Source organism: Corticium candelabrum, chromosome 8, assembly GCF_963422355.1.
Source record: "Corticium candelabrum chromosome 8, ooCorCand1.1, whole genome shotgun sequence".
Taxonomy (NCBI): Eukaryota; Metazoa; Porifera; class Homoscleromorpha; order Homosclerophorida; family Plakinidae; genus Corticium; species Corticium candelabrum.
In genome coordinates, this window is record NC_085092.1 from 5183140 (window position 1) to 5210505 (window position 27366).

Sequence of the window (27366 nt, forward strand, 5' to 3'; positions counted from 1 at the left end):
GTAAATTCTGGTTGTAAACATATTCGAATCAGTGATTTACATAGACACATGCAGTGATATCATATACACACCATTCAAACAATCAATTGTACTTCATAATAAAATGCAATAGAAACATTGTCTATTAGTAATACTCTTTTGACAAATATAAATGTCCATACACCATAGTGATATCAACAACACTACTGCAGTAATGTTCACTTTTATCTTTGCCTCCTGTAGCATGGTAGTCGCCTACCCTTTTCTCTCTAAATAATGACAACAAAGTTTGTCAAAATCAAGTCACTCGTTCACGTTCACGTAACAGTTCACCTTTCTTCAATTCGTCTTCGACTTGTTTGCCAATTGGTGTGGGTATGCAATAGCATGCCTTCAACAAGTCCTCTGCTGTTTTTACTTTTCCATCTTTCTTCCTTTTTGCCTCAATGACAGCCATCAACTTGCCAGGGAAAGAAGGTATTACATGAGTTTTTTCTGTGATCTCATTGTCATTTAGTTCCAATTCCATTCCAATCTCATACCAATAGTTACAGCCATGTTTAACAACAGCTCGTCTCACTGTCTCAAAATCAGGTGAGTATCCTACACACAAACACGTCATATTAATTGTATAACCACACATAAAATCAGCGTCATATAAGTAAGAGATATTTGTATACACAATTACTTCTTAACTAAACAATGACACAAACGAGATCTCACACAACAAAACACAAAAGCAAAGCTACTCACTTGTCTGTGGCTCGTCTTGTTGTCTTGCATCACTTCCGATTGCACCATCTGTAACATCACATCAGCAATATAATAACCATCAATGATTACAAAAGAATCACACTTACCAAAGACTTTCCCTGCGTCTTTAAACCAGAGATCCAAGGTAGGAAACTGCTTTCGTGACACACGCTCATTCTTCCGGTTTATCAAACTTCTTTGTTGTGGATATTCATCAATGCACACCAGACAATCGTCATCTATTAAACCAGCCACTTCGGCTTCAGTTGGTGGAGGCTTAACACAAACAGTAAATTTGATGCCATCCAATCCTCTTTTCTTGACTTCATTTAGCTGACGAATAAGAAACCAACGAGTAATGCTACATTGTTGTTTCAGCTCATTCATACAAATTGCATCATCTGGACAGTAGACAGTAGCAATAATGTAGCGCAGTTTATGATAAACCAGTTCCAGATCGAGCTCAAGATCATCATTCACATGGAAGACAGCATATCTTCTTTTCAGCATGGGACGAGGATGGGCATATTCACTGGCACAACGAGACACCAGGCGAAAGTAGATCACCTCGGGAGTCGCATCAAATCCCTCGGGACGAAAGATGAGAGATGGAGGAAACCGAGTAGAACCGACATTCTGTTGCCATACCATCTGCCTCTCATATATTTGTGCCAACAAGCAGGGAATAAAAAATGACTGCCCAACTGCCAAGACAGACTTCGGCATCTCGGGTGACGTATTCATGGGACAGATGATGTCGAATAGATGCATCACTTGAAGGATGGCCACAAACTGATTCTCATTGACTCCTTCCTTCTCTAGCAAATACTGAGCCAAATGCCAAGACATCAATCCTTCGTTCTCCACTTTGTTGATATCCTCCCATAAATATGGAGGAATGTTTTTCTTATCAAAGATGGTCACAAACACAGTGAGGACATTGACCAGCCACTGTAGATCAGTGAAAACCTTTCTTTCTAACTCACTTACATTTGAATAGAATGCAATCGTGCTCAAACTCGACAAATATTTCAGTGCCGATCGACATTCTCCAACTGTTACAATATCACAGAATTTTCGAGCCAACTCGCACACTTCGTCGATGTCGAGTATTTTGCCTTCGTTGCCTGCTAGTTGAGACACCCTGCCCAACAATTTATCCAGAACTGCCCACGGCAAAGGAATAGCCTGTCGTTGACTCCACAGTGACCGTACCATTGCTACAAATATCTCCTTCACCTTCATCACCACCGGATCAGGATTCTTGGTGCCAGATCGTGTGTTGTCAACACGAAAAGTCAGTTTATTAGGATTTTTCTCTGCCAACACCATGTGCTCACCAAACTTGTTCTTCTGCACCACATCTTGCAGTATTTCTTCTTGTTCTTCTAAAAATTTTGGATCCATGTTCTTTGTTTCGTCTTCTCGAGTGGACACTGCAAATGTGACTGGTGCTCGCTTGACATAGTCCTGACCGAGAAAAGGACCATCACTCACTGATGGATGAGCCATCTTGATGCAATTCATGTGGTAAGCCAACAGCTCACGTCTCGTCTTAGGACCAAACCGTTCCATCACCAACTGTTCGCTTCCTTGTTTTGGTCGGAACAAACAATGAGGTATGGGATCTGCAAGATTCTTTGTTGCATCCATCACTATCATGTAAGCGGTTGCACTGTAGTCACTGCTGTCTGCCATCAGTGCTGCGTGCGTCATCAGAAACCGCTCTTGACCGCCGCGATCACACAATGTGATCAACATCATCATTTTACTTTTCTCTAATTCAGCCTTGTCACGACGCAGTAGATCTACAAATGCTGCTTGCACCTCGGTTAGTTCTGTGGAGAACAGAAAATCGTGTAGCGACTTCTTCAATACTGTGATGCTGCCTTCCCGTTCGGTTGTCTGTCTCTCTTTTGCTAAAGCTACAGTGTTGGTACTACTCGCCGGATGTTGTTCGGCTGGTTGACTTGTCTGCTCGATGACAGAATCTCCCTCGTCGTCTTGTGTTACTTCTTCTCTACTGTCCGCTGCCCCTTCTCGGTGCTGCTTTTTAACATACTCATGACAGCCTCTGACCAAAACTTGATCAATGATCTGTTCTTTGTCTTCTGGTTTCAGTTCCTTCCAGTCCGTGTTCGAACCGCCTCCAATTCTCATCACTATCACGTGTGCTCCTCTCGTGCTTTCCCTCTTATCAATAAATGGCTCGTCCAAATAAGAATCTCCAAGAGAAGACTTGCCGGCATCTTCTTCACCAAACATATCGATGTTTCCTCGTAGTATTGGTAACTCTCCCTTTTTCAAAGCATTTTCGTAATCAGATTTCACAGATGGACCCAGACGATCAATAGCACCTACGAAAAAGTGATGACAACAGTTAATTGCAATAGTAAATGCACAACAGCCATAACATACACACATGCATCAATTAGATTCCAATAGATAACTAAAAGCCACCTAGTATCACTAAAATATGCAACTATACAGTTGAATGTGATTTGAAGAAATGCACAACAAAACATTGAAATAGTATGCCAGCATTCCATACCTACCCGGAAATTCCAAAACAGCGCTCAGGGCAGCAATACGGAATATGGGATTTTAGGGAAGAATATATGTTCTCAATAAGAACCTGTGTGGTTCGTAGGAAACTCTGGAAATTGGCAGATTGACTTGAGTACCACAAGTGGGAGGCCCATCTTGCAACGTTCTGCATGCATACTTAGTCTTCATAAAGTTAAAGGAGCACTATCCAGATTTATGCGCATGCTTCAGTGTGCGAAATAGTCTTTGACTGACCACCGGACATCATGTCCTGTCAATTTAAAATTTGCTGGACATTAGAAACGTCTGGTCGGACATTCCAATTCTGGCAAATACTACTTATCACTTACAATTCATATATATATTCTTATATATATATATATATAAGACTATATATATTCTTATATATATATATTAAGTATATATATATAAGAATATATATTTATATATATATATATTCTTATCAATACATTTTCTATATTCTACTATAGTTTCCCAACCCCAACACAACTATCTCAAATTTACCCAAAAATATCTTCCCTACTCTCAAATGCTAGTCTCTCTAAAACCATCTTAGAATTATAAAGCCAAAGTTTGATGGACAACTGTTGATGGAGGTGCGAGGTAGCTTGGCTAACGTTCAGGTGGTGACTTTCCTTGGCATGTCCTACCCAGTGATTTTCGGAACGTCATCTCTGTCCGCATATGCGCCATACCTCTAGACGTGGAAACTGCAATCGTTCCAAGAACATGCACTATGCTACGCTAGTGGCAGTTTTTTAGTTCCATGATTTCTTGCTATCTTATCAACCTAATCATCTTCAGTTTCTTACAGCCCCTACAGAAAACATTACACGCAAGTATCTCTGAGTTTCCTATCCTGCCGCGTTCACGGTGTACGGCCTGTGGCTGTCCGCTGCATTTTTGTTGCGCACCTCGGAGCCCCAGCGTGTGTACTTGAGTGCCCACATCCGGGATTTGACAAAATACATGTTCAGCTACGTACGACGAGTGGCTGTTTGTGTTTGTTTCTTGCACAAATTGCGGAAACTAGGTTTGTTGACATGAAACTGGGATGTGCGAGGATGTGGGTTGTTCATACGGAATTCCACACCTGCCACTATGCCACCAGACAAAATGTCCGGCGAAATCACGAATGGCCAGACAAATGCTTCGTTCGGTCGGTAAATGTCCGATGTCTGGCCGTTATTTCGCACACTGCCTAAGCCCAGCATCTCCAAAACGCTTGCAAACAATAGCTAACAATGTCATTGATGTGTGGAATCCTCCCACATGAGCAACAACGTTGGACAGTGTGGCACTCTTTTCCATAGAATTTCCTGAGCCTTGGCATAAATAGCTTGATCGAAAACAACGTCTTGCTGTGGTAACAATTTTGCCATAGCAGCAGTATATCGTAGTACATTGTGGACTGTTGCAATGTCTATGGGTATAGAGCGTTGTAACTGGACAGTACCCAATGACACTTTGCTGACAAGGATGTTCTCGATGGTAAATACTGTTGAATGGAGCCCAACTTGGAACACGCAAGCATTCACCCGTACCAAAGACAGGCGATACATCAGATGGCAACCGCAGTGCCAAACACATAAAATCTACAGCAGACGCTGTCTTAACACAATCTGCAATCTCTGCATGTTGCAATAAAGTCATATCGGCTGTCAATCGAGGTGAACCAAAGTGTGAAATTGCAAAGTAAGGTTGCGTTTCACTGGCTACAGGCGCAGTGACAGATCGCTTGTGGCCGCGTGTTTGCCGTTCATAATCACCAACTTGAAAAACTGACTGTGAAGGTGCTGCTAGCAAGCGTTGAATTACGATGCCATTAGTGCAATGAGTGGTGTTAGCACCTGTACGAGTCTCCTTACAAAGATCAAAATTATCAAAGCAAAACACAGCACTCACATTCTTGTTAATATTAGCTGGCAAGACCACCTCTCCACTTCTGTCTAATTCATGTTGAGCCAATGCAGTATCGATTTCCAAAAGCTGATTTGCTGAAACTCCATGACCAAACCCATTCAACAGTGATACCAATTGTGTGCTGCGAGTGAGATGATATATTGCCATCGGTAATGCAACGTGCTTTGGAGGCTTAACACGACCCCGTCTCGTACAGAACAAAATGTCTTGAGCTATTGATAATATTCGTCAATGATCATCAGCATTCTTCACTGTAACTGTTTCTCCTTTGAGAGGAATATCTTCATCTCCAGTGATGATCCAAGACAGTAAGTTGTATAACGATGCTGGAACAATGACATTATCAGAGCACACGTCGACTGGCGTTGGTGGCCAAGGCATAGGGTTCTTAATGGCTTTAAGATCAGTGCGAATCATTGTTGCAGCGTGAAACAAAGCGACAGTACCTTCAGTATTCACTTCACTGGCAAACAATTGGTCTGCATCTATAATAGTGTCCATTTCGGTAGCAGTACACCATTGCTCAACTTGTTCAGGCTCGCCATGATATATGTCATCTCCAGGGTATTCACTTGAATCATCAGTATCAGTGCCAGTAGCCTCATCCAGAAGATCTTGAAGCAGTTCAGATACACGAATCAGAGGCAAGTGAGTACTGTACAAAACGCACGGTTTTCCTAGCTCTTCCGTTTGATAGAAAACGACTCCTTCACCAAAGTGTGTTCGCAAGCGGCGTTTCAATTTCTCTGTACGATATTGTGGATTGCTTAATCCCTGCTCCACCAATAACCGATTAAATCGGTTACACATAGCAGGCATAGTGACACGTCATTCACCTCTACGTAGTGGACCTTGAATCTCTTGCAACAAATTCTTGAAGACAGTCTCGTATGGACTAGATTGCTCTTCTTCGGTGTCTATTAGTTTGTCTAGATCTTTCCTATTTGTGTATCGTTGGTAGCAACTCCTATGGTATTTCACTTCTGCAGCTACATCATCGCCACCTAAGTCGCTGGTCATCTCGTAAAGTTGCAGCATTGCGTAGTGTACCGTGAAGACTTGTGCAAGTTGTCAGCTTTTCAGTACGACATCTGTCTTTGCTGTCTCTCTTTGCTCGACCTCGTTTTTCTTTCTGGCAGATAATGCACAGACTGCGATCCGTTTGAAATTAAACATCAAGACGTTTGCTTGTTCTGTTTTTGCGATCTATCCAACTGAGGATTATTACCGCAATTTGCAGATGCTGCTGGAGTTTCAACAACACAAGCATCAACATTTCTAAATAGACGCCTGTTTCCTACGCTTCCTTGGAGATCGCACATACTCTGGGTCGTTGTCTTCTCGGTCTATTTCCGTTTCCATTGGACGAGAAGCAAATTTAAAAAATCACATCTACAGAGTAAGCACTAGTTAGCTAGCTCGCGATCGCGGTCTGATCTGATAACTTCTCGTAGAGTGTCTTTGTATATATAGAAGCTGTAGTTTCAATTACATCATCTAATCAGTACAGTTCACTGACACTACACAAACTAAATGGTTTTACTAGAGTTCTAGTATGCCAGTGCAGTGTAGTCTAGGCTAGTTTGCACTCTGTATCTGCATCTAGCTGTTCTCCTGGTTGCAGCGTCATAGAAGTTAATTAAGGAGTTTCAATTGCATCATGTAATTGGTAAGGTTTACTGAAACTACGCAAACTGCACTACACTGTACCATATTTGTGTACATCTGGGCAGTACTACAGGTACAAAAAGGTCAAAGTACGCCTCCTCACATCCTATTGACGTCACGCCTTGGAACAAATTAGAGTTTCTACAGCGGTATTTATCACATATTGCAAGAGGTAACGAGTCTGATGCTTCACAGTAACCTACAGGTAGCAGAAACCGGCAAAACGTAAGCGATTTGCCTCGCATAGTGTAACACACGTTAGGTTTCGCGGTCTCACTTCATTGTTGTGTGGCTAATTTACACAACGGTATTTTTCTAGGTGATCGGACGCAACCTGTCTCGCCAAACATAAATATTTTCAAACATCTAAAGTCATACGGCAAGCTACAAGTGCCAAAAATTGGTTTGCCAAGGGGTGCACGGGCGGCATTTTCTGAAGCCTTTTGCAATTGGCCCACGGACTATTATTACTTTCAGTTATTATTTAGTTAAATACATTACATAAGCTCTCATTTGGCCATGCCGTGAACTGATGAAACAACATCTTTAGAAATACTGAAGTCACTCGCAATGTATAGCAATGCATCTAGGACTATGCAGATCTAATTTCCTGTTTGATATCATACAAATTATTAACAAGACCAGCTTCTCAAATATCCTACCTGCTTTTGTATTCTATTCCAATGAAAGCTGCTACTGCACTATCTTCTGAATTGAGGTTGTAAGCATTGTAGTCACATAAGAAATCTTTTAAAATATATGATATAGATGAGTGGAAAAAGCCTCAAACTTTACAGAACAGTATAAACTGTCTGGTTGTTTCTGCAGTTGCTGTTTAACTGGTTAATATTCTTCACTCCAGCCAGACAGGCCTTGATGAACTAAAGTCAAAGTGAAATCCTGGTTTCACTTTCTTGTACAGCCCAACTGTTTGATGGCAATGACAGAGTCTGGACTGTGGCAAACAAGACACTGAATTTTTTGTTTAGTTGTTTACTATTTGACAAATAAGAATCAATACTGACTGACAGTCTGACATAACCAATCAATATTACGTACAAGTAACCAGAAGTACTCAAAGCCAGTTGGAGTCTCCTGGAGCCAAAACAGCTGATTATGCAGCCAAGTTTGGCTCTCTTGACAACTTGTCTCCACTGTCACAGAAACAACAGGGCTGTATTGTTCAAATCCTTGACTGGTTCATTCCTCTAAATAAAATCGTTTACGTAGTATCAATAGGAGCAGTAACAGCTTGGCGACCTGAGCACCGCTGTTGAAAGATTGATGATAACAAGGTCAAATCCAAAATGTTTCAAATGTTTCAAGGTGTTAGCATTCTTCTGTCAGCATGGGTGTGTGCCAACCTTGCAATACTATTGCTATAGTGTGTGTGTGTGTGTGTGTGTGTGTGTGTGTGTGTGTGTGTGTGTGTGTGTGTGTGTGTGTGTGTGTGTGTGTGTGTGTGTGTGTGTGTGTGTGTGTGTGTGTGTGTGTGTGTAAAACTCAGTTCTGCTATCATCATTCCATATAGCATACAATAGTGTACGTTTTATAAGTTCAAAAATGGCTTTAAATGTTATACTATCAGGCCCATCTTGCAACATCCTGCATATATACTTAGTCTTTATAAACTTAAAGGAGCACTGTCCAGATTTATGGGCATGCCTGCTGCCACGTCTGAGCCTTGCGCTTGTACGATTACATCACTCTGTTCATGCAGTTTAAATTAGCTAACACGCTTTCCTAGCTTCACCCGAATGCTGAATCAAGTTTATTTTTTGTGTAGACAGAGTAGGACAGCAACTAGGTGATTAGGCCTCAATGATGCTGACTATAGGCACAGCAGCACGACCATCAAGTGACGACATCTGATCATGTCTAGACATGTCTTAGGACACAGGTGAATAAATTGAAGCTAAAATGATTACCTAAAAACGTGATTCAGCATGAAGTCGATCACCAAGCTGCAAGTCTACAGTTGCATCTGTCTTTTCATGTTAATCAGCCTTCTGAGAGTCTCTTCACTTACTAGATGGGCTTCTCGTTTTTTAATGGCACGCAATGCTGTCCAGATACTCTTCTTGCATGTCCAGATACTCTTCTTGCACCTTAATGGCTTCGCCATATCTTACACGGTTTCATAGAACTTACTTACTGGAACAGCTAGGTCACGTTACTTGGCACAAAACACGCGGTATCAGGGCAAATGAGACTCAATCATCTTTATTATAGCCTACCAAATATACACTTCGCATATTCTTGCTTTACAGGTACATAACCTAAGCTTTTAATAAAACTTTCTATTTACTAAACTTGAAAAAATAATGTTTAACGAAGTTACATATAATTGACTCCGCCTTGACAGCGCACGCAATGAGTCATCGGTAGTGGCGCGAGGTTTCTTCCCGCGAGTCATTCGCAGTCGGTAGTGGTGCGAGGTTTCTTCCCCGAGTCATGCGAAGTAGCATAGCACGTTTTGCAGTTTGCGCGTGTGGACGTTCTTCCCATCTCTCCCACTCCCTTTCTTCTCTTGACTCTCCGTAGACGGCTATGCCGTTCTACGTGAAATATCGGGGTGGGGACAGAGTCCGGTCTGGGTAGCCCGGGACTCCCCAAGCACCAGCCTTTAGCGTGCGCGAGGCTCCATTATAGGACTCCGCCCCTCGTGAGCGCCGACCTTCCTTTCAGGCAGGTCGACAGGTACAGCAGTGAAAGTGCTCGAGAGAAACGGGAAGCAGAACTCGAGGTCAAGGTAAGTAGTCAATGACCTATTTTCAAGTGAGCGCGACATTCTGGAGTTCGAGGGCAATTGAGACAGTGCTCCTTCACGAGTGCAACCAGACTTGACGGCCCTCCTAAGCTTCTTGTCAGGTGTTTTCTTAGAGGTTCCTTTGTTATTCCACAGTGTAAGACCGCTGTCTAGTTGCCAAACGTGTATGTGCACTATAGTATGGTAAGGCATGTTACTAATACAGACTCAGAATATTGATCAACTTTGGGCGCCACACTACCATCTTGATTCTCATTAGCGGCCCCTAGGCTATAAATGAGAACAATTTCCAAAAATTGCCCAGTGGGCGGTCATTTGGGCTGGCCACTGTGTTGGAAACTCCAGGCATCAAGTTCTTGCAAGTGATGAGATGACGATTAACTCCTGCTACTCCCTCATAACTGCTTAACCATATCAAGCTTTACTCACTGACCGAAACTGCATCAAATCAAATTATAACGTCACAATAGCTGAAAACTACAGTTTAGAATGAAATATTAGCAGGAATTTATTTTGGCAAATTGGTGAATTTTTCAGCGACTGCCAATATAAAACCAGCAATTAATTTGGCTACCAGGATATGTTGACGTGATCGTCCACGTGGACCAGGCATCATATCAAGTGGTACGTCACACCGATGAGTCCTTGCTTGCCATCTGTTCTGCCTATGAATGAGGCCGTAAGGCTATGGATGTAGCTGAACTGTCATGTTCACGCGAGTCTCGTTCATTGTACTAACACAAAGCAGTTCTTCATCACTATGCAGTAGTCGGAGACCAGTAAGTTAGAGAAATGTGAGCCACAAACACAGCTGTCAATCACAAACTTCTCCCTGACCACTTATCGTGAGACTTACATCAGTTATCAAACAACGATGTCGATTGCCAAAATAAAATCCGCCAATGTGCTTTGTCCGTCAATTTCTTAGCAAACCGCCAATATAAATTCCCGCCAATGTTTCATCGTATACGGTATTGTAAACAATAATCACATGCAAAGAAAAGCCAATACAACACGCATATATTAATTTAGTTATCACATACATCAATCAATAAAAAATAAACAAATTTCTGCTGGTCAGTTGGATGGCTCTGTTGTGAGTTGCAAATATGATAAAAATAAATACTGACAATCTACTGGAAGAATATTAGGTGAGATGAACTTGTGTGATAATGAAAATAATCACCTCTTCTAACATTAGTATGCTGTTACTTCAAGGGATAGGAAAAATCATTATACATGACAAAAGGTGTTTGCATATACAGTATTGTCTATTGTGTGACATCGTCATAATGCACACGATTGTCTCACTTACTGGGAAGTTGGACATCAATGTTTGCACTTTCTACAACATCTGGTGATGGATTTACAGCCGCAACAGCACTCTAACATCACACATAAACAAGTTTTAGTTAATACACAAAATTTACACTACACAACAATCAGATCACACTTCCTCGATGAATTCCTTCAAATGGGAAAGTATAGCAGAACGAGTTTCTTTGTGACTGCCCTGATCTGACTGCAACCTTTCTTCTCCTAGTTGAATTGCAGTTTCGCCAGCCTGTCCAATAAAAGCACAGTGTTTGTTACTGGTGCAATAAATGTCAACACTCCATACATTACTAGTATGTATATATACATACATGTTCATTAAACAACATAAACTATTTACAAATTTAATGCTAAAACACAGTTACTGTAATCCAGCGTTCGTTATCTGTTGTTCACACAGTAACAAACAAACTAGTTGCATTACTAATCACACATTCTCTAAATCAATGCTCACCACTCTGTCACTCATCATTTCCAACCACTACATATCCATATCCTATACATTCATGTGACTGACCCATATAAATTATTTAATTACTCTAAATGTAGATCAACATTATGATCAGCATTTCAAACAAGATTATTATCAGTCTATGCTTTCAATAAATATTCTCCCATTTCCATTCAGTAACACCAGAAAATATCAACACTATCACCTAACCACTACAAATTGACAATAGAAAAATTCATCACAATACAAAGTATCTTCCTTCACTTCTCTACTTGACAATATTTCATACAACCAAGAAATTGTCCGCAAGTTCAATGTCATCTGTTTACAAGCTTCCCCAACAGCTTAGCAAACTGCCATCTGTTCTCTCAAAACACACACCTTCAAACAAGTGTACAGCAACTTAATCCTCCATTCACACTCCACACACTAACACTAATTGATTTCTTTCTGTTTCCTCTTTCTCAGCACATTCTGGTTTCAAAAACAGACAAATGAAAAATTTGCCTGCTAAATGGTTGAAAGTAATGAAAATGATTTGATTGCAAATCCATTATTTGATTTATCTGTTGGCTTTAAAATGCACTACACTGTGCAAATGCAAAACGTAATTCATTAAAATCATCACAACTCAACATTTCATGTTTGTTACTTTAGCAGTTGAGATAAAATGTCACACGACATTCATATATTATCATCATAGTCTTCATTTCTTGTTTTAATCACTGACCCATAAACATTTAACCATACAATAACAGAGTTCAACACAGAGCCGGCTGAGCCAGCAAACTGCCGGTTGACACTGTTCTTTGCCGGCTGAAAGAACACAAAAAGTGAAAATACGGCTAAAATTTGATACATTGAGGTTTGAGTCTGATATGATCCGTCGATTCCAGTCAGATGGACAATATCTACAAATGTCAGCGTAAGACAGAATAACCTGGCTCTTATTGCTCACAGTTTAACACTCCAGAGCTTCCATCTGCTCCTCCCACAAGAGTGGGTTAAGTAAGAACAAGATTTCTCAAGCATTTACCAATTATTAATTATCACTTAGCTACACATGGAGATCGGTCAGCGAGATGTCTTTCTATCCTCAGCTGTTTATTGGTTAATACTGTTCTTTAATCACTCAGGTGGAACCTAATCTGGAATGCACACAAAAACCACCAAGGCCAAGAGCTCTAACACGATGTGTCTAGACGTGTTCCTAGGGCCTTGTCACAAGTTATTCAGGATATCCAGATTGAGGAGTTGGAATACACTAAATACATTGGTAAAAGGGGACACGCCACTGGACAATCAGTTGTTTTGCGAGCTGACCAAAAATTCATGGAAAGAACACTGAATACTAACTGCTCACACCTGCCATATCTCTTATCATCTTACATTACAGCTCACAGAACAACTAAAACATATTAGCACAAAATACTTCAAACCAAATACAACAAGTGTCTACATACATTGTTCTTAGCTGACACATCAACTCTCAATGATGTCAACAGCTGCACAACTAATAAATTGTCATTCTCAAGAAAACTCCGTGAACAGATCAGATGTAATGCAGTTGATCCATCCTAAACAATAAACAATTTACATGAGGTACAAAAAGGTGAAAACCAAAACTTACAATGATACTAAAATGGCATGCAGTCATACTGGACCAACATACAGACTATTATCAAACAGCAGCAACTGCTTGCTGTCATATACAACAGACATGCAAACATATACAACAGACAAGATGAATTAGAAACAATTAACATTTGAACAATAAACAAACTTCTGAATAAGTCAATTCAATAATATTGTTGTTGATACAAATAAAAAGAAATGATAAATGAGTTGGTACTCAGAAAGTCAGTTTGCTAGTTTCAACAATCCACTAGAATTAACACAAGACGCGAAATACTTTGTCCACTCACCAATTTTGCAATAAACAGAATCCAGTGTGTGCATGAATGGCTTGATCAGTGCAGTTTACGTAAAAAAGATTGTATCACCAATTGAGTTCTACATTAATTAATTAAAGAGACTTATCAGTCTGGGTTCGAAAAATCCAGTCACCAAGTCGCCATATGGTGACCACTTCTAGGTGGTTGGCGACTAAACGAGCGGTGTGGTCACCAATTTGGCGACTAGAAATATTTGGTAGTTTTTAGTCTATTGTGGCAGCGGCTCTCGGATGCGAACTACCTGCTCAGCAGATAGGTTTTGCGTTACAATATGTTGCCACTTTCTAAGTTTCCATTTAGTGGCAACTGCAAAGTAGGCCGTCTAACTTAGCACCTTCGTACATATCACGTGACAACGTATCACCTAGCAATCTATTGCGAGCTATTCTTGCATTTAATTTAGGTCTATTAGGTGCGTTTAATTTTTCAAACAATCGCGGTTACTCCTATTCTTCATACGTTGCACCAGCAAATCCAAGTCAACAGCTCTATAATCGATGAGACGCCATTGCGCAGCAGCTTCTCTCGAATGAAACACAAAATCTGCAGTCAATCGTAGTTGAAGGGGAAGGCAACTGCCTATTTAGATTCTTTTCTACGCTGTTCAAAGGAAACAAAGACTCTGACTATCTTGAATTGAGACAAATGAAAACAATTACGTAGATCTTTTGCAAACGCCGGGCATCGGAAATGGCAAAACAAACAGATTTTCCCACAGCAAGCTGCCTGAGTGTCTTTCTATGAGAAGAAGTACCAGGTACATCCAGGAGCTCGTACGTCTCCTGGTGCTACTTAGAAAGTCTGTTCAGACAAAAGTTTCTGCATGTCCAGTTCTGAAATCTAGATGTTGAATGATGCCACGTGCTATTGAAGTGCTACAATAACAAAAGTTTATCACTTATGTTCCAGAGATTAGCACAGCTAGCCATAGGACAGGTGGGGTTACATGCAGTAGCCGAATGTACTGTTCTCAACAACAATAGTGGCACTGAGTCAGAAGAGAAGAAACGCTCTTATCTACTCAACCAAAGAATGCTCATGTCATTATGGGATGGATTGCCAGGAGGTCGATGTGATGACAAACCACATTTTTGTTTGCTTGTAGCCATAGAATTAGTTAAAAGTTAGGATAAAATATGAATACTCATAGTATTACATAGAAAGAATCCCATGCATAATACTGTAGATTGATGTGTTTACTTGTTATCTACAATGTTCATCCAACGCTACTGCAAATTCCTAGTTACGTCTTAATTTAATGTCAAACATGATAATCTGGGAAAGGTCTCAACAGTGATATTAATGACTTGTTTACTTCTGGAATCTCTAACCTAGAAACGAGTGAAAGTTTGGCAACCAACCGTTCCTCTAAATGGCCAAACTGGTGACCAGATTCAAACACATTATTCGAACCCAGCAAGTTATCTATATTCATGTTCTGGTATCTTATCGCTTTGTTTGTGTCAGTTCTACACAACAGACTGCAGTTCATGTAAATTAGAGTTCATCTCCTCCAAGCATCAGAGATGGGCATGGATCTATTGCAGCTGCTGTAGTACTGTGTCCGTACAAGTTTCAACTCTGTCAAGTCGGTCCGATGGTCTTTGGTCTGAACTTTGGTAACCTAAATTGGCTTGTCTGAAATCAGAATTAAACATGTCTTATAAGTGATGTCAAGATCAATGCAGTGTCTGTATATTCCCGTGAGGTGGCAGGGGAATAAAAGGACGAGGAGAATAAGGTATCCGGGCACTGCTGCGCTAGTTCAGAAAAGGAGGTCCATTCTTCACTTAATTCCAACCACTCAAATCAAAACACCTGGTCTAACAATGACGGATAATCAGTGATGAGAATGCTAATACAAACCCAGCAAAACAACGTTATTGCAACTGCAGATGTAAGAGTTAATAATTAATGAGCTAAGTAAATGTATTTATAGCTTGTGAAATGGTAGGGTGCAAGATCTTCTAATCAGTGTTGTAGATCAGTCAACTTGCTTCAGAGCTTGCTTGCAGTCAGATGTGCCCTGTTGGCAACAAAGTGACATAAAAGTAATTCTTGGACTTCCTTCCCTCTTAAATTACAATTAAGGCAAAGTCTTGGCATACATTTCAGTGATTTCAGTCTTTGTCGCTTCAGACAAGTGACCAAAGTGAAGAGGTTGCCATAAAGAAATGCATAATATGAAATGCAGGAGGCTGTCAGTTTCCACAATAGCACGGCTGATGATAAAGCTCCAAGTGTAATTTCTGTTCAGCTGTGTTTGTCGCATCTTGGTTTAGAATTGCTGCATCAAATTCTGCACTGGTATGAAGACAGAGACTTTCTAAGTGTAAGCAGACTGCTTGTCGTAGAATACATGTGTTTGATCGAAGGACACGTGTTTGCAATCGCCAAGCATTACATGAACTGCATGCTTCTCAAATCATTGTAAGTAGATAGTTAGAGCTAATGACTGTGAGACTCTGCTAGGGTAATAACAAAGCAAGTCTTCACGCCTAATTCTGACTTCAAATATATTAGCAAAGACCCAATAACCACTCTCTCTCCCAGCCCTCTCACGTGCTCTCCCGCCACCTCACGTGCAAAAAAATCACTGCACACTCTGGAGAACCAAACCTGCAGTGCAATCATGTTACACACACACTTCCTACCATCACAGACACTTGCCAATCCTCCCATGTACAAACAACAGTTTGAATGTTATCACAAAATATGTTACATACAAACAAACTTACATTAGTTGTTGCTGCATTGTTGCACCTTGATTGAATAAGACGTTGTACTACAGGTAAACAACTAACATGACATGCCATGAGAAATGGTGTGTAGCCATCCTAAACAATTTGAAACAATAACTACAAGTCAGCAAAAGTAATGTTAACAGTAAAACCGCATCACGATCTTCAATGTTGAGACCAATGCCCACTACATAATCAAAAACCTCAACATTACGAGCAACGTGTACAGCTGTCGCTCCTTCCTGTAGTTGACACACAATGTTAGAAAAACATTTATCTTTACAATACTAACTACAATAAATGCAAAATATACAACATAGACACAATTGCATTAGAAAAAAGTAACATTTCACCAGCAAACAAACTTATGAATAAGTCAATTCAACAATATTGTTGCTGACAATAATAAAAAATGGTAAATGAGTTGGTACTCAGAACGTCAGTTTGCTAGTTTCAACAACCCACTAGGATCAACACAAGAAATGAAATTACTCAACAATTTTGCAATAAACAGAAATCCAGCGTGTGCATGAGTGGCTTGATCAGTGCAGTTTATGTAAAAAAGATTCTATCACCAATTGAGTTCTACATTAATTAATTAAAAAGTCTTATCGGTCAGGGTTCGAAAAATCCGGTCGCCAAGTCGCTAATTTGGCGACTAAAAATGTTTGGTAGCTTTAAGTCTTTCGGCTCTTGGATGCGAACCACCTGCTCAGCAGATATGTTTTGCATTACAATATGTTGCCATTTTCTAAGTTTACCATTTAGTGGCACACTGCGAAGTAGGCCGTCTACTTAGCACCTTTGTACATATCATGTAACAACGTATCACCTAGCAATCTATTGCAAGTTGTTGCTATCTCTGGTTGATCAACATTTTTTATGGACTTTACTGCCTGTACTGATCTCATTGGTCTCTGCCATCAGCTCCAGACAAACCCAACTACAGACCTGCAGGTGTGTTTAATTTTTCAAACAATCGCAGTTACTCCTATTCTTCATACGCTACACCAACAAATCCAAGTCAACAGCTCTATCATCGATGAGACGTCATTACGCAGCAGCTTCTTTCGAATGAAACACAAAATCTGCAGTCAATCGTAGTTGAAGGTGACGGCAACTGCCTATTTAGATCCTTTTCTATGCTGTTCAAAGGTACGAAGAATCTGATCATCTTGAATTGAGACAAATGAAAACTATTATGTAGGTCTCTGCAAATTGCGGACGTCGGAAATGGCAAAACAAACAGATTTTCCCACAGCAAGCTGCCTGAGTGTCTTTCTATGAGAAGAAGTACCAGGTACATTCGGGAGCTCGTACGTCTCCTAGTGCTACTAAGAAAGTCTGTTCAGACAAAAGTTTCTGCATGTCCAGTTCTGAAATCTAGATGTTGAATGATGCCACGCGCTATTGAAGTGCTACAATAACAAAAGTTTATCACTTGTGTTCCAGAGATTAGCACAGCTAGCCATAGGACAGGTGGGGTTACATGCAGTAGCCGAATGTACTGTTCTCAACAACAATAGTGGCACTGAGTCAGAAGAGAAGAAACGCTCTTATCTACTCAACCAAAGAATGCTCATGTCTTTATGGGATGAATTGCCACGATGTCGATGTGATGACAAACCACATTTCTGTTTGCTTGTAGCCATAGAATTAGTTGAAAGTTAGGATAAAATATGAATACTCATAGTATTACATAGCATCCCAAGCATAATACTGTAGATTGATGTGTTTACTTGCTATTTACAATGCTCATCCAACGTTACTGCAAATTCCTAGTTACGTCTTAATTTAATGTCAAACATGATAATCTGGAAGAGGTCTCAACAGTGATATTAATGACTTGTTTACTTCTGGAATCTCTAACCTAGAAACTAGTGAAAGTTTGGCAACCAACCGTTTCTCTACATGGCCAAACTGGCGACCAGATTCAAACACATTACTTGAAGCCTGCTTATCTATATTCATGTTCTGGAATCGTATCGCTTTGCTTGTGTCAGTTCTACGCAACAGACTGCAGTTCATGTACATTTGAGTTCATCTACTCCAAACATCAGAGATGGGCATGGATCTATTGCAGCTGCTGTAGTACTGTGTCCGTACAAGTTTCAACTCTGTCAAGTCGATCCTATGGCCTTTGGTCTGAACTTTGGTAACATACATTGGCTTGTCTGAAATCAGGAGTAAACATGTCTTGTATGTGATGTCAAGATCAATGCAGTGCCTAATTGTATATTCCTGTGAGGTGGCGGGGGAATGAAAGGACAAGAAGAATATGCAATCTGGGCACTGCTGCGCTAGTTCAGAAAAGGAGGTCCATTCTTCACTCAATTCCAACCACTCAAACCAAAACCCCTGATCTAACAAAGACGGATAATCAGTGATGAGAATGCTAATACAAACCCATCAAAACAACGTTATTGCAACCGCAGATGTAAGAGTTAATTAATGAGCTAAGTGAATGTATTTACCGTATTCCCTCACATAAAGGCGCTTGCGCTTATAAGTGAACTGAATAAGCGCATGCGCCTATACCTCGAGTACAAGCACATGCGCTTTTAGGCGAGGGATAATCGTGTTCGGACAGCATCTGTACACGCGACATGCATCGCAAGTCCTATTCCCTTGAATTTAAGCGTCAGCTTCTCGACTCTCGAAAGTAAACGACGGAAATGTTTCAAAAACAGCAAAGCAGTACGGAGTCCATCGAAAAGTCGTGCAGAGGTGGCGACAGCAAGAGCGCAGGCTTGATGAAGCATCCGAGAGGCGAGACGTCCCTACACGCAAAAGAAGACGACTATTGCGAACCGAAAACTGAAATTATAGCAAACTCATTTAGGCAATGCGGCATTGTGCGAAGTTCCGCCAAAAGCGATGTTATGCTGCACAGTCGACTGGCTGCAATGTTGGGTGGAGAAGATGTTAGCGAAGAATTATCGCAGTCTAGCGACTCGGATTCGGACACTGGCACGTGCACTGATAGCGATGAAGAGACACTTTTAGAAACTGATGAAGACGGCTAGGACCTGTTCTCACTGTATGTTTACTGATGCATTAGCAAATACAAAAATTAAACAAAAAATTTTATACAAGCGCAAGCGCTTATAAATGAGTTTTAAAAAGCGTTTTCTTCGGCAAGAAAAAATGCGCTTTCTCACTTATAAGCGCATGCGCCTTTATGTGAGGTAATACGGTTAGCTTGTGAAATGGTAGGGTGCAAGATCTTCTAATCAGTGTTGTAGATCAGGCAACTTGCTTCAGAGCTTGCTTGCAGTCGGATGTGCACTCTTGTCAGCAAAGTGACATAAAAGTGATTCTTGGACTTCCTTCCCTCTTGAATGGACTATTTAGCAGAGCTAAATAGACGTTAATACGACAATGACTGTAGTATCAAGGAGAGTGTATGGGAGAGTATGACGTACATAGTGACGTGTTTGTTGGTGGGTTAGTGACCGATAATTGACGCGAACAGTGCAGTAGTTGTCTATTTCTATTATGCCGCAAAAGAGGTGCACAGCGACTTCTCGCTCAGGTCGGTCGCTTCAAGAGTACTTGGCTCTGTCAGGGGAAACACTGGAGCTGGAATTGAACAGCCTTATCCTGGTACTAACTGGCACGAAAGATGAAAAAGCAGTGAGATTATGTAACCATTGGAACGAGACGCGAACAGACGTGGATGAGGGTACACAATCAACGTCCAAAACTGAGTTGCCGATAGCATCCGCTGGTTCTCACGAGCCAAATACCAGGGTTGGAAGAAAGAGGAAACGCGTGCAGAAGGAGTTAAAGCAGTCGGCAACGTCACCTCTGTTTTCCGCGGAGCAGCAGCAGTTTCTCTCGGAACTGGTGACGAAGATGGTGCAGGCGGAAAAGTCGCAGGTAGATGTAGTTGGGGCGCAGGTACAGACCCAGCGAGTTCCTGCAGAGCAAATCTCGCGAAACCAGCAGCAGACTTCTTTAAAGTCGAAATGCAGAAGTCTGGCACGAGGAGAAGCAAGTACGCCGGAGATCTCGGAAGATGAAGAGGACGTCGAGCGGCCTACTCCTCGGCACACACAGACAGGTATGCATAGTGATCAGTCTCACACTCTGCATAGCGTCTATCCTGTTTCGGAAAAATGGGTGAGGAAGATCCTTCGAAGTGAGTTCGTTGACTTTGACGCGTTGTTGGCCAAATGCCCAAGTTCAATTCTATACGCAGCCAGTGCAATGGCCGACCAGTCCCAAGTCGCATTAGAGGTTGGCACTGCAGGTCTGAGCGTAGCACAAAAACATCAACGCCGCTTGGTGACGGACATTACTTCGTGGCTTACAGCATGGTCTCTTTTTGCAACACGCTGACAGTAGGTACTCCAAGTCGAGCATCAGAGTTATTTGGTTACCAGTTACTAATTGCACAAGCAGCTAGTCGATTTACTACGGCGGCATGGCTACAATATGACAGGGCGTTCCGTAAAGAAGCCTCTCGTGAGCCGGCTCGATGCTGGGACGAGGTAGACGTGTCATTATGGTCCATCTGTTTTACTAACCAGGCTAGAACAGGATGCTTCAAGTGTCGGGATTCTGAGCACCTAGTATCCCAGTGCCCCAAGAAAAGACAGTACTTTCAATCAATGGGCGACGACAATTCCAATCAATCGAGAGAGCTTACCAGCAAGGGAGCGCGAGTCGTCGCTCTCGCAAACGCCAACGCGCGCAGCGTGTGCAGAGATTACAACAGTGGAACGTGCAACCATGGCGAAGAAGCATGCAAGTTTGCCCACACATGTAGCCGCTGTGGCAGACAACACGCGGCCCTTGCGTGTGAGTCAAAGAGACAGTAAATGCGACGGGGGCGCCTCAGTAATTAAAGACAGTAATTTTAGAATTAATGTCAGGGAGTTTCGTTTTCTGTTGCGATCTCACCCCAATGCACGGTGGGTTGACTGGTTATTAGAGAAATTAGAGCAAGGGTTTAGAATAGGTTGTAAGGACGACACGCTACATTACTCAGCACGTAACCTTCAGTCGGCACTTCAGCATCCAGACGTCGTCTCGACAGCATTGGCAGCAAAGTGTGATAAAGGTTTTCTCTCCGGGCCACACGACCATACCCCACTAGCTAATTTCGTTTCGTCTGGCTTGGGTGTGGTGCCCAAGGACGGGTCTTGGCGACTTATCTGTCATCTGTCGCACCCATGGGCAAAAGTGTGAACGATGCAATCGACAAATCCGGTGTTACCATGAAATACCCATCAGTGGACACGGCCATTGCTATGATTGAGACGTTTCAATCATCCCCGTACATGATCAAAATTGACTTCAAGAACGTGTTTCGTCATTGTCGTGTCCATCCAGACGATTGGCATTTGTTGCGTTGCGCGTGACAGGGCAGCTATTACTACCACAGGAGGTTGCCGTTTGGTTTGCGGTCGTCCTCGTGGTTGTTTAACCAAATGGCAGACGCAGTAGAGTGGATTCTGCGTGTCAAGTTCGGTATCCGACACGTCATTCATTACCTGGATGATTTTCTGATATTAGCTTCCACGAGAGAGAAGGGCCAAGAAATCTTACACACCACTCTGGCGACGCTCCAGCGTCTGGGTATAGAGTGAGCACCCGAGCAGGTGGAATGACCGGCAAAAAGTTTGACTTTTTTAGGTATAGACATTGACTCACACAATAAGGTACTATGCCTTCCGCAGTCCAAACGGGAAGATCTCGAAGCCGAGCTGCAGCAGTGGTACTTACGTAAGAAGTGCACAAAACGCCAGTTACTTTCGCTGATCGGCAAGCTCTCGTTTGCTGGGAAGGTCCTACCGGCAGGGCAAATATTTATTACAAGATTAATTGATTTAGAAAACAACTGCGAGAACACTTAGTCTTCGCGGCAGCTATCTTAGGGGTCTCAATGGTCCGGAAAACGATTGCTTTTCCACTGTGTCAACCATGCGTAGTTCATATTTGGTGGGAAAAGACCACTAAAGACAAACACTTCATGCAGCTCGTATGTTCCCTGTACTTTATAGCAGCTAGAGAAAACTTTACTGTCTCAGTCTCGCATATTCACGGCGTGAATAATACATTGGCTGATGCATTGTCTCGCGGACAGGTGGAGAAGTTCAAGGCCCTAGCTCAACTGGCAGATCTGGAACCAACACCGCTACCACCCAATTGGGAACCGCTCTGGACCACAACGTTTGGCATTTTCAACGTGCAGCAATAGCCCCGTCAATGCGGGCAGCCTACACTACGGTATGAGACAATTTAACAACTTTTGCCAACGGCTGGGGATATCTCCCATGCCGACTTCAGAGACCACACTTTCAAAATTCGCAGCGTTCAGCGCAAGGGTAGTTGGAGCGGAGACTATCAGAGTGTATTTATCGGCAGTGCGTCACTTTCACATTCAGGCAGGGTACGTCGACCCGCTCCAAACAACACCTCGTTTGCAGTTGGTTCTTTGCGGCATACGGAGATTGCAAAATACTTCTCACAAGAGACCACTTCGACGCCCGATCACGTTGCCAGTTATTAAGGAGTTTGAAGACGTCCCTGCGCCCATGGCCTCAGCTGTGCCGGAGAGATAAGCTAATGTATTGGGCAGAATTCACAACAGCTTTCTTCAGTTTCATGCGGATCTCAGAATTTACAGCAGCAAGCGACACGTCCTTCAACAAGCGGACACTATGCGGAAAAGATGTTCAGTTTAAGGAGGACATGGTAGTGCTCCACTTACGAATGTCCAAGTCAGACCCTTTTCATCACGGCTGCAATGTAGTACTGGCTCCCCTAGGGGGTCCCGTGTGCCCTGTACGTGTACGTGCCATTAAACGGTATTTGGCAGTCCTGTGGATGGACGTTGGCTTACCGCTCTTCTGCTTCCAGTCAGGAGCATTTCTGTCGAGAGACAGACTTTCTTTTCAACTGCAATCTTTACTGGATAATGTGGGTATGGATTCGAGCTCATGCATCTCCCACAGTTTTCGAATTGGAGCAGCTTCTAGTGCAGCGGCTGCTGGATTACCAGAGCATTTGATCCAAAGGATGGGCCGTTGGACGTCTGAGTGCTTCAAGACGTATGTGAGATCGAATATTCAAGTGTTGCGGTCTGCGGTGTGTCGCATGAGTGAGCAGAAATAGTAGATAGAAATAAATCGGCAGTTGTTTTGTGTTGCATTTGGTATATGTCTCTATCTTGCGTGGTGCCGCGACGGACCAACGCATGCTGACACTTGCTTGGGAGGGTGTTTGGGGGGGAGCCCCAATGAGGCCGCAGTCCCAATGAAGCCGCAGAGCAAGCGGCATGCCGTCAGAGTACAGGCGTACCATTGACAACCAGTGGTATTTCTGGGAACGAGGCTATTGTTAGGTATGGTGGCAGCTGCCAGGCGGCACCGGGTCCTTTGTGCTGTCAGGCGACAGTGGCAGGCTGCGGTCCTGCGTGCCCAGTGTTGGGTGGCGCTAAGCATAGATCAGCCTCGATAACCGGAAGCTGTCCCCCCAATTAAGCCCACTGGTGCCTTGCAACACGTCGAGAAAGAGAATTAATTGCAATTAAGGCAACGTCTTTGCATACATTTCAGTGATTTCAGTCTTTGTCGCTTCAGACAAGTGGCCAAAGTCAAGAGATTGCCGACAAGAAATGCATAATATGAAATGCAAGAGACCGTCAGTTTCCACAATAGCACGACCGATAATGAAGCTTCAAGTGCAGTTTCTGTTCAGCTGTGTTTGTCGCATCTTAGTTTAGAATTGCTGCATCAAATTCTGCACTTGTATGAAGACAGAGACTTTCCAAGTGTTAGCAGACTGCTTGCCGTAGAATACATGTGTTTGATCAAAGGACACGTGTTTGCAATCGCCAAGCATTGCATGAACTGCATGCTTCTCAAATCATTGTAAGTAGATAGTTAGAGCTAATGACTGTGAGACTCTGCTAGGGTAATAACAAAGCAAGTCTTCACGCCTAATTCCGAACTCATAAAATAGCAAAGACCCAATGACCACTCTCTCCCAGCCCTCTCACGTGATCTCCCACCACATCACGTGCAAAAAAGCACTGCACACCATGGAGAACCAAATCTGCAGTGCAATCATGTTACACACACACTTCCTACCATCACAGACACTTGCCAATCCTCCCAAGTACAAACAACAGTTCGAATGTCATCACAAAATATGTTACATACAAACAAACTTACATTAGTTGTTGCTGCTTTGTTGCACTTTGATTCAATGAGACGTTGTGCTACAGGTAAACCACCATCAGAACATGCCCTGAGAAATGGTGTGTAGCCATTCTAAACAATTTGAAACAATAACTACATATCAGAAAAAGTAATGCTAACAGTAAAACCTTATCACGATCTTCAATGTTGAGACCAATACTCAACAGATAATCAACAACATCAACATTACCAGCAACGTGTAGAGCTGTCAATGCATACTGTAGTTGACACACAATGTTAGAAGAACATTTATCAGTACAATACTAACTGCACTGCATGAAACACACATATACAACAGACACAATTCAGGGATAGAAAAATACATCATCAATCAATAGTCTTGGGTAGCCAAACCCTCTCCCATCAGGTCAAAGTTCCAGGCAAGAAAGGGTATGGTGAAGTGTCAATGTATTGCTGTTTTACAAATGTGTAATTTAAATACCGAATTTGGTTTGTTAGACGTTCACTAAAGACCATATCAGTATGCACACATCGTCTTGTTTTCGATGACGTCATTTGCAGGATCTTACAAATATATCTGCCACTCTAGACTGTCTGTGGTCACTTTGGACACCAAAAAGCATCCAGTACTGTACATACATATCCAGGAGTACATACATATCCAGTCAAGTCACTGCTATGTCACCTCCTTTCCCCTCATGACTCTCCACTGTCACACCAGACATAACAGTCCCTAAACTGTTTTGCAGAATAAGAATCTACGCATTGATTCACAGATCTGCAAAGCACTCTTCGTTTCTTGTGACTTATGATCTCCACACACTTGACAATCAAAGCTGGACATACTGCACAATGTGTCTACACTGTATAAGCAATAGCAACCTTTCTAGAGTGCAGCTAGTACAGATTTAGGACAACGTCTGACACACAGTGTGGACAGCTTCTTTGTATAAAATGAAATCAGGCCACATAGGTGTTGCTTACATATTTAAAAACGACTCAAGAGGCATCAATGTGTGGTTAACAGTGTCACTTCCATTGACAAGGGACTATGCTTTGGAATGAATGTTTTGCTTTCATTATCTATCATGCCAAACATTTCACCAGAACACCATCTAAGTTGCATGCTTGGATATGCAAAAACGTGGACGTTGCATGCACAGTTTTATGAATGAAAACTAAAGTCTATCCCAAAAGTTTAACTAAAAGCGCAAGACTAATCATTGAACATTGTTTCTCCATGTGATGTTTCAATCATGAGCATCAAACTGTATGCACATAATTCATTGTATCTATACACAATGTCCTTCCAGTTGACACGCCTTTTCTTCAAATTATTTTAACTCAACTCCATCAACAAAGTGACAATTACCCCAACCTCAAAACTACACCAATTCCCATACACCACAAAACAGTTTATGTTAATCAACACAGTGTCGCTAATGTAACACTCATTTACATCATTTCTCAATTGGCAAAATCAAATCACAAATACTGTCACATACAAATACACTTACATTGCTTTTTACTTGTTTGTTGCAACCAGCAGCTACCAATCTCTTCATAATAGACACATGACCACCATCACTTGCATAGTGTAGAGCTGTCCATCCAAACTACCCAGATAACAGACATAAGATCATGATGTTGTTAGCAGTGAATACAATACTAATACATTTATATCTAGAAACACTGACTATAAAATATAACACATCCAATTCACCATTTCTTCTCACTAAACCCAATTACACACAATACATCATAACCTCATTACACCACCAAACGTTTAACAATTCATATCATCTGGACTCCACTGACGTGTCTGCTTGTCTCGAAGCATTTAAGTCTTGCAAACACTCAATTTCACCTCAAGCCTACATCTGAGGTGACAACCTGCTACATGTCGCTTACTTTTAGCAATAGCACATACAATATCTATTTTAGTAGATAAATATGCACACAAAACACAATAACTAGAAGTATCTACGTTAAAACCTTTCTCTACTTTCCACTCTCCTTCATTCATTTTCATGCCCACACTTGAATAAATATATACGAGTAGGAATGAAATAGTGCAAGGTAAGATAACAATGCCAATCTAGCATGTTTCTTCTCTGTTCTGTGTCTATATCTTACAACACAATGTTGGTCCAACTTGCCAGCTGTGACAACCTATTCATTGATTATTCATTGTAAGCACACCAGAGATGCCATTAACATTACTCATTAAATCAATCATTGAAACACAACAAACTGCACTCAAATTTCTAACCAATTTATCAACTCAACACAAATCTGACAATCACAATAAACTAACAAGTTGCACATAGTCACACACACTTCACATATTACACTGCACTCTCACCCCCTTCTCTTGATACTTCACATTGGCTTCTTTTCTTATAAGTAGATCAACCATATCGCGATCGGTTGATCCAACACCACACGCTACTTGAAGAGCAGATGGATAACCACCCAATCCAGTACCATACTTTCCCTACAAAATATGGAGTCCTCTAAAGTAAAGTCAGTTGTAAACCGTTCATAACATGGGAGTGTGTGTGGACGTGACCATATAGCGAGCGTCATTTGTGTCGGCTAAGCAAGCGCGTATGAGATAGAGGAAACGATTCATTCAATAATCTGGTCGGTACAAAGTCAGACGGTAAAAGCAACGTCACCTCGACTCTTACGTTGAGAAGCATAACATGCACACGACGTCTTCACTACAAACATGCTCGCGGCTCGATCACAAATTTTGCGATTTATGACGTCGAACGCGCTGCGCTGTAAAGTTCCCCATCACTCTCTCAAATTCTTACCCAATGTCTTGCTACAACATTGACGTCAGCGCTCTTCGCGATTGCTTCGTAGGCCTTTAGTACGTCCTTTTGCACAACAGCATCGAAAAGAGCATCGTCAATCGCTCTTGAACTTTGGCTTTTCGCCATCTAGACCGTTAACTCAAAACGCAAACGTAGACAAATGGATTAAGTGCTAAATTTAGTAACTGTGACATCATATCGCGTGATTTGACAATGTTAAGTTG

General features: G+C 41.9%; 1 protein-coding gene across 1 annotated transcript; it reads right to left on the reverse strand.

The window, feature by feature from the left end:
• Positions 1-9: 9 nt before the first annotated feature.
• On the reverse strand, positions 10-27297 carry LOC134183345 (uncharacterized). The gene is made up of 14 exons (XM_062650846.1): positions 27140-27297; positions 26683-26814; positions 25835-25933; positions 24485-24574; positions 24330-24428; positions 16296-16385; positions 16141-16239; positions 12911-13024; positions 11115-11225; positions 10977-11046; positions 840-3089; positions 733-780; positions 313-582; positions 10-248 (listed from the first exon to the last, which is right to left on the reverse strand). The coding sequence occupies exons 1-14, from the start codon at positions 27266-27268 to the stop codon at positions 235-237; spliced, it is 3615 nt and encodes a 1204-aa protein (XP_062506830.1). The 5' UTR covers positions 27269-27297; the 3' UTR covers positions 10-234.
• Between the last annotated feature and the right edge of the window lie 69 nt (positions 27298-27366).

Bases quoted from the DNA above. Each gene is read 5' to 3' on its own strand.
- LOC134183345 (XM_062650846.1), bottom strand. From the start codon at position 27,268: ATGGCGAAAAGCCAAAGTTCAAGAGCGATTGACGATGCTCTTTTCGAT. The intron at 25,934-26,682 runs GTGAGAGTGCAG...TTATCTGGGTAG, and splicing joins TGAAGTATCAAGAGAAGGGG to TTTGGATGGACAGCTCTACA. The intron at 13,025-16,140 runs GTAAGTTTGTTT...TTTATTGTTTAG, and splicing joins ACAATGCAGCAACAACTAAT to GATGGATCAACTGCATTACA.